The 12494-nt window shown below is 37.6% G+C and overlaps 2 protein-coding genes across 2 annotated transcripts; both read right to left on the bottom strand.

Annotated features, from left to right (window-relative positions):
- Window positions 1-989: 989 nt before the first annotated feature.
- On the bottom strand, window positions 990-4815 carry LOC120250486 (probable alpha-glucosidase Os06g0675700). Its single transcript, XM_039259308.1, is given in 4 exon segments — window positions 990-2188; window positions 2524-4057; window positions 4526-4667; window positions 4800-4815. Coding segments are annotated over 3 exon segments (2520 nt in total). The 5' UTR covers window positions 4642-4667; window positions 4800-4815; the 3' UTR covers window positions 990-1318.
- A 3468-nt stretch (window positions 4816-8283) lies between these two features.
- On the bottom strand, window positions 8284-11984 carry LOC120249740 (probable alpha-glucosidase Os06g0675700). The gene is made up of 3 exons (XM_039258363.1): window positions 11748-11984; window positions 9597-11133; window positions 8284-9287 (listed from the first exon to the last, which is right to left on the bottom strand). Exons 1-3 carry the CDS (start codon window positions 11957-11959, stop codon window positions 8418-8420), a joined length of 2619 nt encoding a protein of 872 aa, XP_039114297.1. The 5' UTR covers window positions 11960-11984; the 3' UTR covers window positions 8284-8417.
- Window positions 11985-12494: the final 510 nt, after the last annotated feature.

Raw genomic sequence — 12494 nt, 5'->3', positions numbered from 1 at the left:
AACTTATAAATGGTGAGAAATTCAAATTTTTTACTTTTAATCAACAGAAGAGATTAATAAGTGACAGTTATTATTATTTTTCTAACAAATAATTTTAAAATTTTATATTATGACTTCAATATACATATAATTGTCTCTTTTTTTTTATGTGCAAATAAATAACAAATACTTCATTTAAGAGAAATTAGGGACATATACATATGTAGAGCAATCTCAACAAATATGAGTGATCACATTATGTGAATTTTGAGATTCAATCTTTCTTTTTTTGAAAAAGTGGATAAACCACATTCATTCATTCAAAAACCCAACGAACAAAATACAACAGTAGTTTATTAGCTGTGGAATCCAAGAAAACAACAAAAAAGAGGAACAACGGGTCTCCTCCTGACCCACAAAACAAACCAACGAACTACCCCACAGACATATCCATAGCCTCCTCAGTCGTATGAGCCGCCCTTGGCCCCTCAGACTGAGGTCCCGTGAACTCTAAACTACGCCGAATAGAGGAAATGGAATCCTCAAGCGTCGATCTCAATCCCTCAGAAGCTGCAGAGAACCATGATAAAATGAAATGATCAGTTTTAACTACAACATCATGCGGACACACACATTTATCAGAAAAGATAACATCATTTCTTGTAAGCCAAATCGCCCACACGAAAGCTTTAATCGCCCCGTCCCCAACCACGCGGGAACCAGCCCGCAAGGCATTCCTCCAGACCCCCCACATAAGCGACATCAAACTCGGAAGCGACGGCAACTGTAACACCCTACAAATCTGTGCCCACACCTCAAGGGAGAAACGACACTGCAGAAAGAGATGATCCACCGATTCCACCGATTCACATAACATAGCACATTATGTGAATTTTGAGATTCAATCTTAGATCTTTTCTAAAATAAATATTTTATTCAAAAATTTTAATGCTAATAGACTATTGACATGTATCTAATTATTATAAATTATTTTTAAAATTATTGCCAATAATGCGCTTTTTTTAAGTTATTGCTCCTCTCAAACCTACAATCAAGTATGATGTGAGAAAACAAACCTTTGTTTTTTATTTTTAATTTGCAGTCTTTGTTTTTCTGGTGGAACGTCCCGCCATTTCTTAGTTCTTATGATTGGAAAGTACCGTTGATCATGTTTGGTTAACATGAATAATTGTGGCCAGTATTCTACTAATGTAGTGCTTCCATTTACTAATATATTCTCAATATGCAAAGCAGTCTAATTTAGAGCATATGAAGGTTGTACATAATGTCAAATAGAAGAAGCAAGCTGGAGAAATTTTATGACTTATACCGTCCTCAGTCAGACATTCAAAGCTGCCATTGTAACCTTCAACTCAAAAGGCTCTCCAAGCATCAATGACAAGCCATCAATTTCTGCAACTCCAAAGCCTACACAATTATCAGTAACATTAACCCCACTGATGCTATTCAAACCTCCATTAACAGCACTCTCATTTTTCAACCCAAGCACAACCACATTTTTCACACTAATCTTCTTATCTGATGCATATATCCCATTAATCACCTTTGACTTGAGCTTCAGATCACCACCTTCAACACCAGCACTGAACCTCACTAAACTCCATTGGCTCAGATCCTCTCCTCCCATCTCCACCACCTCTCCGTCATCCACAAAAACTTTGCCTTCTGCCTTTCCATTGTCATCAAGAGCCACTAGAAGCTGGAACCCACTCTGTGATCCAGCCATTGTAGACATTCCTGCTTCTTGCATCACAAGTACATGCCCTCCCTTCACATGTACATTGATAGTGTCCTCCGGAGCATCAAGAGGCACATACCTCCCAAAACTGGCATTCACCACCAGAGAATAGTTGAATAGATTGAACCATTTGCCTTTGGGGAAGTAAGCATTCACAGATACGGCCCCTGGTGACAACACCGGCGATACCATCACTCCTTCCCCGATGAGAAACTGAGTACTAATCCCATAAGTATCAGTGTCATCTGGGAAGGAGAAGAAGAGAGGCCTTGCTATAGGGCTCCCCTGTGAATGAGCTTCATACATTAGAGTGTAAAAGTAGGGAAGCAAACGGTATCGGAGCCCAAGCGCCTTCCTTGCCGATCGCGCTACAGAGTCCCACAGATAGAGCTCTTGCCGGGTTGAGTACTTGTCGGAATGATCCCTCGCAAAAGGATAGAATGCTCCTAGCTACAACGCCATCAAATTTGTCAGTTACATCAAGATGTCGCTTTATTCATTTGTTTTCGATTTGGTTGATCTTTATATTATATCATTGTGATTTGTGACCAGAAGTGAACATTTTTCTAATGATTACAGTCTCCACAATTGTTGTTGAATTTTTAATTTTCACAATTCAGTCAAGCACCTTTGAAATTTGTGGTATTGCTCAGGATTGATATGAACATAGAAGCACAAGCACAAGGATGAATTGACAATATCAAAAATTTTCAAACCAATGACAAACAATTAAAAATAGTTTACCATGAAAATAAGCAAGTATTGATATATAAAAGTATGAGTACCTGAATCCAACGTCTGCAAAGCTCTTCATTAGTGCCTCGGCTGAAGCCACAAATATCAGCTCCAACCATGGGAATCCCAAACAAGCCAAAGCTAAGCATGGTCGGAATTGAATAAGCAAGATCATTCCAAGTAGCTGCATTGTCTCCCGTCCAATGCGCGGCATACTTCCCCGACCCAACAAAAGTAGACCTACTTAACACAAACGCTCTCTTCCCGGTATCCTTCACCAATGCATCATGCGTTGCCTTTGACTCCAAGAACCCATACAGATTATGCACATCATACTCCGTGAAATTCCCATAGTGAATAGAAGAAGCAGGCACAGTTTTATTACTCAATGGCCTCTGAACTCCTGCATTGTTGATCTTATAAGGAGGATCATCCAATTGATTCTGCGGCAAAGGATCAATGAAATTAGAAATCTCATTCATATCAATCCATAATCCATCAACAGGAATCGTCTTCCTAAAAATCTCAATCTCTTCCGACCAAAAAGTTGAAGCTTTTGGATTCCAAAAGTCGGGGAAATAAACATCACCAGGCTAAACACTACCACGGTAATTCACTTCATTTCTTTTCAAAAAAATATCAGCTTTCAATCCTCGCAAGAAGGTTGAATAGTTCTTGTTGATGTTGATGCCTGGATCAATGATCATCACATACCTTTGCCTGTTTTCATGCAGTTGATTCACGAATTTGGTCATATTCTCCTGCGGGAAGTTCACTGGATCGAGAGTGAAGTCTTTGGATGCGTCCATATAGTCACTGTCCGTCCACATGACCTCCAGAGGGATCCCAGCTTTGGCGTAGCCGGCGACGACGGATTCAAGATCGCTGACGTTCTTGTACCCAAAGTGGCATTGGTGAAAGCCAAACGACCAGTACGGCATCGGAGCTGGCCGGCCAATGAGATCAGTGTACTGCTCCATCACCAATAATGGCGATGGGCCGGCGAAGAAGTAGAAGTCGAGAACTCCGCCAATGACCTTGTACGTGATGTGAGATCCGGCGTAGTTGATGTCCATGCCGTTGCTGTTGAGGAGAAGGACGCCATGGGTGGTTCCCGGCGGCGAGGATCTGAGATCCATGTAGAAGGGATGGCTGCCGTAGAGATTGAGATCGAGGTTTGCCGATCCGATGTCGGCGTTCCACAACGTGAAGGTATCATTGTGAATTAGCCGGAAGGTCTCTTTCGTGTGCTCGCCGAGGCCGTAGATGGAGGAGCGGTCGCCGGGAAGGGAGGAGGAGAGCTCCAGGTACTGGTCCTTGAAGACGATGCCGGAGGTGATGGAGGGGACGGCAGTGTCGAAGAGTACATCGCCGGTGGATCGGCGGGAGATGAAGAAGGTGAAGGGGGAGCTGCGGCGAAGGGTGAGAATGAGATCGGAGTCGCCGGAGGAGAGAAGTAGGGTTTCTTTTGGTGATCGAAGGACAACATTGGGGGCTTCGCGTGGGATGATCTCCGGCGGGATCTCCCATCGCCGGTGATCGGAGTCGGTGATGCGAACTCGCAGGCGATCTTTCGTTTCGAAGCTTCACTCACAGCATAGGGTGACAGTTTAGTGAGATTTTTTTTAAAAAAAATTATTATTTTCAAAACTTATTTATTTATTTAGTTGAAATTAAAAAATATTTTCCTTTTTTTTTTTAACAAATATATTTATACTTATGATTATTATTTTATTTACATTTTAAATTATGGGAGTTTATTTATATGAAATCAATTATTCTCATTTTTAATTGAATAAAAAAGGGCAAATATAAGGACAAAGGTGAGCATTTAAATAGAGATTTAACTAACTACAACTAATCTTAACAAACAAATGTTCACGTTAAATGCTTGTTTAATGAATTTATAACCCAATGTTGTTCATCATTGTTTTGTTTCATCAACTTTTTCTCTTAAATCAATCTAGTGAGAAAACATAAATAGCACTAATTTACAAATTAAATTATTATTTTAAAAAATTAATTTAAACAACATCAAATAATGCAATTTACCATGCAAAAAATTCAAGATTGTTGATGTCAGGACCATAGATGGGCGTGGAATTAATAAGTTGAAGCTTGGCAATCAAAAACTTGTTAGAACTATCACCGATCACTGACTGAAGCATGTAACCATAACCAATATGTGAATCATCTGCAAATGAGTAAGACAACAAAATGCAAAAGAAAACAAACAAGAAAAGAAGATTAAGATACTTCATGTTGCAAAGTATGGATCTAATGAAATGATGTGTAACAATTTATAAGAAAATGGATGAAGACTTACGTGCATTTTCTCCACTGTTTCACTTATAGACTCTCATATATGTACTGTTTAACTTTTCACAACTTACTTAACGACCAACACGTTGATTACTTTGTGCTTTTATTCGGGCTCATGCCATTTGTGTTTGTGCCTTTTTTTCAGGGTCATGCCATTTGAGTTAATTTAATTAATTAATTAAAAAAAGGGAGATGCATGATTAATCTATGAACAATGATGAGTACAATATGTATGGGCTTAGTTTTGGTTTTTTCTTTGTAGTTGATTTTTAAGAAGGATGTAAAAAAGTGAGTACCGTTCTCAACACTCTCCATTCTCAACCCTCTTCTGGGATTGATGAAAGGCGCTAGAAACTATCTTCAAATGGAAAGTTCTCAGTCAAAACTTTTTATAACTTCTTGAACGATGGAGGTCTCCGTTGCGATAAGACCAAAGTCATCCTTAAAGGAGATTGCCCCAAAAAAGTTAATCTCTTCAACTGGCTTGCGTTGGACAATAAAATCCTGACTCTGGACAACCTTGCCTTGCGTGGTTGCAATGTTTTGCCTACGACTACTTGTGTTATGTGCCATGCGGATGTTGAGACTGCTGAGCACCTCTTACTCCACTGCCCTTTGGCTACTCATATTTGGACCTTCTTCGCTCATTTATTAGGTGCCCGCCACACTCCTAGGTCTCTTTTTGATTTATGGGGTGATTGGCGACGCTCCTTTCCTAAATCCTTGCTCCCTTTCTGGGATTTGCTTGTGAGGGCTATCAATTAGAACATTTGGCTAGAAAGAAATGCACGCATTTTTATTGCTAATTGTCTTTCGACTGTTACTCTGATTCTTAAAATTGAGTGTATGGTTCTTTTGTGGTTTTCTGCAGCTCCAGAAACTAAAAAGGTAAAGATTGAGGAATCACTAGCAAAGGTCAAGCGTAGCCTTGAGTTTCTATCTGCTAGTAATGTGGAGCAGGAGGCACCTTTGGAGCGCCCCCCCAGTTCAGGCGAGATCTAGTCTTCCGGATGTTATACCCCTCTGGGATCCTTTTCCTGTAGGGGTTGTTCTCGTGTCTTTCTTCCTTGTTGTTCTCTGTTGTTTTAGTCCCTGTTCACCACTCCTTGTGGTTCTTTTGTAGAGCCTCGGCTCCATCTTTGCTCCCTTTTATACTGGTTCCTTTTTATTTTAATGAATGTGGTTTATCCATTTTTTCAAAAAAAAAAAAGAAAAAAGGTTGAGTAAGCTTTAACATTTATTTGATTATCATTTATTTTATTTCTAGTAAAGGAGGGCCACCTACTAATTTAAGTATTGCATTTAAGTGCGTATTATTTATTTGATTAACTTGGTTATAATTGAATTACTAAATAATTAAACTAAATGAAGTTTGGCTTTAAATGACCACATATTGAAATGAGGTTTGGAAAATCAAGAATCAGCTAAACTTTCATTGTTTGTTAAAAAATTGATAAAGAACTGATTTTATTTGCATTTTTTTAATTTAATAATTGGTTTTGTTCTTTTTTCTTCCGGCGGAAGCCATAACATGGAAATATTTTATATTTGAATCACCCGTAAAACTTTTGTTCGTTGTTTTCCAATAGTCATCTTGTTGTTTTAGCAGAAGAAAATAGTTTTTTTTTAGTTTTGTGGAGACCATGAGCACATGTTGAATTATAATGATCTCGTAAATATTTCATTTACTTTTTTTGCCACAGTTTTTATTATCACAAAACCTTTATTAATAATATTTTGAATTACTTAAAAAAGTATGATCTACATCAGATTTTTTTTTGTCCTTGCATTTATTTATTTTAATGAATTTTTCTCATTTTTAATTAAATTTTAATTACAAGAGAGGCAAATATAACAGTGAATTGAATTATAGCAAATTGGGTCCATATATAGTCATCTTTCTCAAATTTATTGTTAAAAAAAGGTTTTGTCACGTAGTGTTCTGTAGGGGTGAGCAAAAAAATCCGGATCCGATGATCCGATCCGATATCCGGTTTTTTTACTCGAATTTTTTTGGGTACTGATCCGAAAAAAAGAGGGTCGAGATCCGGTCCCAGGTTTTTCAAAATATCGGATCGGGTCGGGATTTATATATATATAAAAACGTATCCATATCGATCAGTTTTTTAATATATTCATATATATATATATATAATTAGATATAGATATATAATTAGATATAATAAATTTAAATTTTTATATGGTTTTAAAAAAAGTAAAAAAAGAAAAATCCAAATCCCTCATTTAAACCCTTTTAGTTTAAATTTTTCCAAATCCCTCATTTAAACCCTCTAAGATATTTTTTTTTCTTTTTTACTTTTTAGACCATATGAAATTTAAATTTATATATATATATATATATTAATAAATTTAAAAATTTTACAAGGACGTAAGTAGAAAAAAATTAAAAATCCCTTGTTTAAATACTTAAAGAGTTACTTATATAGTTACATTACTATATATATATATATATATATATATATATATATATATATATATATATATATATTAATAAATTTAACCTCTTATAGGGTTAAAAGTAAAAAGAAAAAAATTTCAAATCTTTATGTCTAAGATCGGTGAAACTCTTTATTATTTTTTTGAATTTTTTTCTGGGGAGAATAATGTAAGGTTTTAATCCTCTTTATAAGTTACAAGTTTCTCATATTTGTTTTTTTTAATGAATGTTGATGTTGTTATATATAAAAAAAAAAATCCATGGAGTAGATGAAACTTAATTTGGATCCGGATATCCGATATTCGATCGGTTTAAACCGGGTACCCGATTTTTAGTATCCGGTTTAAACCGGGTCGGATACGGGTCAAGCTTTTGCCGATCTGAAAAACCGGGTACCCGATCCGGTTTTAAAAACCAGGTCGGGTACCCGGTTTTGCTCACCCCTAGTGTTCTGAGAATCAAACGGACCTACAGCGCTTCCTCATTAGCCATCAACAACCTTTATCCTTTCATGGTATACTTAATATTATAAAACACCCTTCCTTCTCTGATCTCAGAATGGTATTGATTACTAAATACTCTTTGGCTTGATTTTCCTTTTGGTTGTTTCAGTTATTGCACCTCTGAAGACTGAGAAATCTACAAATAAGTATAAATGAGAAAACAATGTTTTTTTAAAAAATAAAATAAAATAAAATTTATTTGCAGTCTTTGTTTTTCTGGTGATCTTCCAATTCATAGTTCTGAAGATTGAAAAAATGTTCCTTTTTGTATTCATGTTTGTGAATTTTGTGGATGGATTATTATGCAGAAATAAAATACATAGTGATTAGTTTTGTACTTCTTGCTAGCATTTCTTGATTATTCTTGCAGCTTCTTGTGCTGCTCTTGTCATTCAGTCTCTTGCTTAACCAGCTGTTTCATGTCCTAATAAATAATAATAGATTGCAGCAACCAAAAGGCTCACAAGCTCATTGATCATGTTTGGTTAACATGAAAACAGATGGGCAATATTCTGCAAGCTTAACCATAAATAATGTAGTAGTTCCATTTGCTAATACAATCCCAATGTGGCAAAGTTGTCTAATTTAGAGCATACCATCAATGTGAAGGTTCTTAAATAGAAGAAAAGCTGGAGAAAATTAAAGACTTAAAAACCAGTACTCAGACATTCAAAGCTGCCATTGTAACCTTCAACTCAAAGGGCTCACCAAGCATCAATGACAAGCCATCAATCTCTGCAACTCCAAACCCTATACCATTATCAATAACATTAACTCCACCAATTCTTTTTAATCCTCCATTAACAGCACCCTCATGTTTCAACCCAAGCAAAACCACATTCTTCACACTAATCTTCTTATCCAAAGCATATGTCCCATTAATCACTTCTGACTTGAGCTTCAGTTCACCACCTTCAACACCAGCACTGAACCTCACTAAACTCCATTGGCTCAGATCCTCTCCACCCATCTCCACCACCTCTCCATCATCCACAAAAACTTTGCCTTCTGCCTTTCCATTGTCATCAAGAACCACTAGAAGATGGAACCCACTCTGTGATCCAGCCATTGTTGACATCCCTGCTTCTTGCATCACAACTACATGCCCTCCCTTGACATGTACATTGATCGTGTCCTCCGGAGCATCAAGAGTCACATACCTCCCTGAACTGGCCACCACCACCTGAGAATAGTTGAATAGATTGAACCAATTTCCTTTGGGGAAGTAAGCATTCACGGACACTTTGCCTGGTGACAACACCGGTGATACCATCACTCCTTCCCCAATGAGAAACTGAGTACTAATACTGTAAGTCTCCTTGTCCTCTGGGAATGAGAAGAAGAGAGGCCTCGCTATAGGTCTCCCCTTTGAATGCGCTTCATACATTAGAGTGTAAAAGTAGGGAAGCAAGCGGTACCGGAGCCCAAGCGCCTTCCTTGCCGATCGCGCTACAGAGTCCCACAGATAGAGCTCTTGCCGGGCTGAGTACTTGTCGGAATGATCCCTCGCAAAAGGATAGAATGCTCCTAGCTACAATGCCATCAAATTGATCAGTTATATCAAGATGCATAAAGAGGAGAAGTGAACATTTTTCTAATGATCTCTGTAGAACTAGGAGTAAATTACAATCTGCTGCAAGTTGTTGAATTTTAAATTTTCACAATTCAATCAAGCACTTCCATATTTGTAGTGTTGTTCAGCATTGCTATGAACATGGAAGCACAAGCGCAAGCACAAGGTTGAATTGACCAATTCAAAACATTTTAACACCAATGACTAATTAAAAAAATTAGTGTACCTTGAAAATAAACAAATATTGACATATAAAAGTAGGAGTACCTGAATCCAACGTCTGCAAAGCTCTTCATTAGTATCTCTAGCAAAACCACAAATATCAGCTCCAACCATGGGAATCCCGAACAAACCAAAGCTAAGCATGGTCGGAATTGAATAAGCAAGATCATTCCAAGTAGCTGCATTGTCTCCCGTCCAATGCGCGGTATACTTCCCCGACCCAACAAAAGTAGACCTACTCAACACAAACGCTCTCTTCCCGGTATCCTTCACCAATGCATCATGCGTCGCCTTCGACTCCAAGAACCCATAAAGATTATGGACATCATACTCTGTCAAATTCCCATAGTGAATAGAAGAAGCAGGCACAGTTTTATTATTCAATGGCCTCCCAACTCCTGAGTTGTTAGTCTTATAAGGAGGATCATCCAATTTATTCTCTGACGAAGGATCAATGAAATTAGAAATCTCATTCATATCAATCCATAATCCATCGACAGGAATCTTCTTCCTGAAAATCTCAATCTCTTTAGACCAAAAAGTTGCAGCTTTTGGATTCCAAAAGTCAGGGAAATAAACATCACCAGGCCAAACACTTCCGAGATAATTCACTCCATTCCTTTTCAGGAAAATACCAGCTTTCATTCCTCGCAAGAAAGTTGGATAGCTCTTGTTGGTACTGATACCTGGATCAATGATCATCACATACCTTTGCCCATTTTCATGCAGTTGATTCACGAATTTGGTCATCTTCTCCAGCGGAAAGTTCACTGGATCCAGAGTGAAGTCTTTGTATCCATCCATGTAGTCAATGTCTGTCCACATGACCTCCAGAGGGATCCCAGCTTTGGCATAGCCGGCGACGACGGATTCAAGATCGCTGACGTTCTTGTACCCGTATCGGCATTGGTGAAAGCCAAAGGACCAGTACGGCATCGGTGCTGGCCGGCCAATGAGATCGGTGTACTGCTCGATCACCGATAAGGGCGATGGGCCGGCGAAGAAGTAGAAGTCGAGAACTCCGCCGATGGCCTTGTACGTGATGTGAGATCCCGCGTAGTTGATGTCCATGCCGTTGCTATTGAGGAGAAGGACGCCATGGGCGGTTCCCGGAGGCGAGGATCTGAGATCCATGTAGAAGGGATGGCTGCCATAGAGATTGAGATCTAGGTTTGCCGATCCGATGTCGGCGTTCCACAACGTGAAGGTATCATTGGGGATTAACCGGAAGGTCCTTTTAGTGTGCTCGCCGAGGCCGTAGATGGAGGAGCGGTCGCCAGGAAGGGAGGAGGAGAGCTCCAGGTACTGGTCCTTGAAGACGATGCCGGGGGTGATGGAGGAGGGGACGGCAGTGTCGAAGAGTACATCGCCGGTGGATCGGCGGGAGATGAAGAAGGTGAAGGGGGAGCTGCGGCGGAGGGTGAGAATGAGATCGGAGTCGCCGGAGGAGAGTATTAAGGTCTCTGTTGGTGATCGGAGGAGAAGATTTGGTGCTTCGCGGGGGATAATCTCCGGCGGGATCTCCCATCGCCGGCGATCGGAGTCGGTGATGCGAACTCGCAGTCGATCATTTGTTTCAAAGCTTCAGTCACAATGCGAGAGCTTCATGAGATTTTTTTTTTTTAATTTTCTCAAAATTTATTTATTTGAAATAAAAAAAAAAGATTACGATTGTCTACCAAATATATATTTATATTTATAAATTATTTTTTTAATTACATTTTTTTTTATGATAAGACACGATGAGGTTACTGAATTCTTTTTTTAAAAAAAAGTTGCTGATTGATTGATGATCATGTTGAGATTTTTTTTTTTTTCCTGCATTTACTTATTTATTTATTTATTTGAAATAATTATTTTTTCAAATTTGTATTGAATTTTTAATCATAAGAAAGGACAAATATAAGGACAAAATTAGCATTTTTAAATTAAATATATTTATCTACACATTTAAAGAAAGACATGATGGATTAAGTGATCAACTAATATTAACAAACAAATCCAATGCAAGCTTAGAAAACAACCCAATATTCATCATCATCACATCTTCTCCTTCTCTTAAATCAATCTACTCAGAAAATAAAATACTATGCACTAATTTAAGCACATTTAGATTCAACCTAAAAATTATTTATTTTTTTATAATAAATATATCTAAAAAAATCAATTTAAATAACACTAGATAATATAATTTACCTTGCAAAAAAATCAAGATTCTTTACATCAAAACCATAAATCTCCGATGAACAACGAATAAGTTGTAGTTTGGCGATCAAGGACTTGTGGGAAAGATCACTGGCAATTGACCGGAGCTCATAGCCATAGCCAATATATGAATCATCTGCCAATGCATAAGAGAACAAAAAATAACAGAAAAAGAAAAAGAAGAGAAGATATAGATATTTCATGTTGCAACTTCTAAAGTGTGGCTCTAATGAAATGAATGGCCAGCAATTTATAAGGAAATGGATGAAGACTTGAGTTGCATTTTGTTTCCATGCCACTCATTCAGTCATGGATATGATGGTCCATTTCTTAATTATAATGCTTAATCACCATCTCAACAACCACCATGTTGACTGGTTTGAGCTTTTCTATATTCAAGCTCATGCTATTTGGTTCAACTTCACTTGGTGGAGCCTTGTTAGAGTATTAAATAAATAACTAAATTAATAAATAAAAGGATATGGGTGATTAATATATTTACAGTTAGTACAATGCGTATGGAATCAGTTTTGGTCTTTTCTATGTAGTTGATTTTTTAAGCAGAATATAAAAAACTTAAGCAAGCATTATCATGCATTTAATTATCAACTTTCCAGCAAAGCAGTGACAACTACTAATTAATGTAAGTATTGCATTTAAGTGTGCATTGTTATTATTTGATTTGTTTGGTTTTGTACTAAATAATTAGCCTAAATGAAGTTTGCTTTTAAATAACCA

Source organism: Dioscorea cayenensis, chromosome 19, assembly GCF_009730915.1.
Source record: "Dioscorea cayenensis subsp. rotundata cultivar TDr96_F1 chromosome 19, TDr96_F1_v2_PseudoChromosome.rev07_lg8_w22 25.fasta, whole genome shotgun sequence".
In the NCBI taxonomy this organism is placed as follows: Eukaryota; Viridiplantae; Streptophyta; class Magnoliopsida; order Dioscoreales; family Dioscoreaceae; genus Dioscorea; species Dioscorea cayenensis.
Note: the sequence above shows the minus strand (reverse complement) of the source record. Positions and strands in the feature narration are given on the sequence as shown.

Bases quoted from the DNA above. Each gene is read 5' to 3' on its own strand.
- LOC120249740 (XM_039258363.1), bottom strand. From the start codon at position 11,959: ATGAAATATCTATATCTTCTCTTCTTTTTCTTTTTCTGTTATTTTTTG. The intron at 11,134-11,747 runs GTAAATTATATT...TTGTGACTGAAG, and splicing joins AATCTTGATTTTTTTGCAAG to CTTTGAAACAAATGATCGAC. The intron at 9,288-9,596 runs GTACTCCTACTT...ATGGCATTGTAG, and splicing joins TTTGCAGACGTTGGATTCAG to CTAGGAGCATTCTATCCTTT.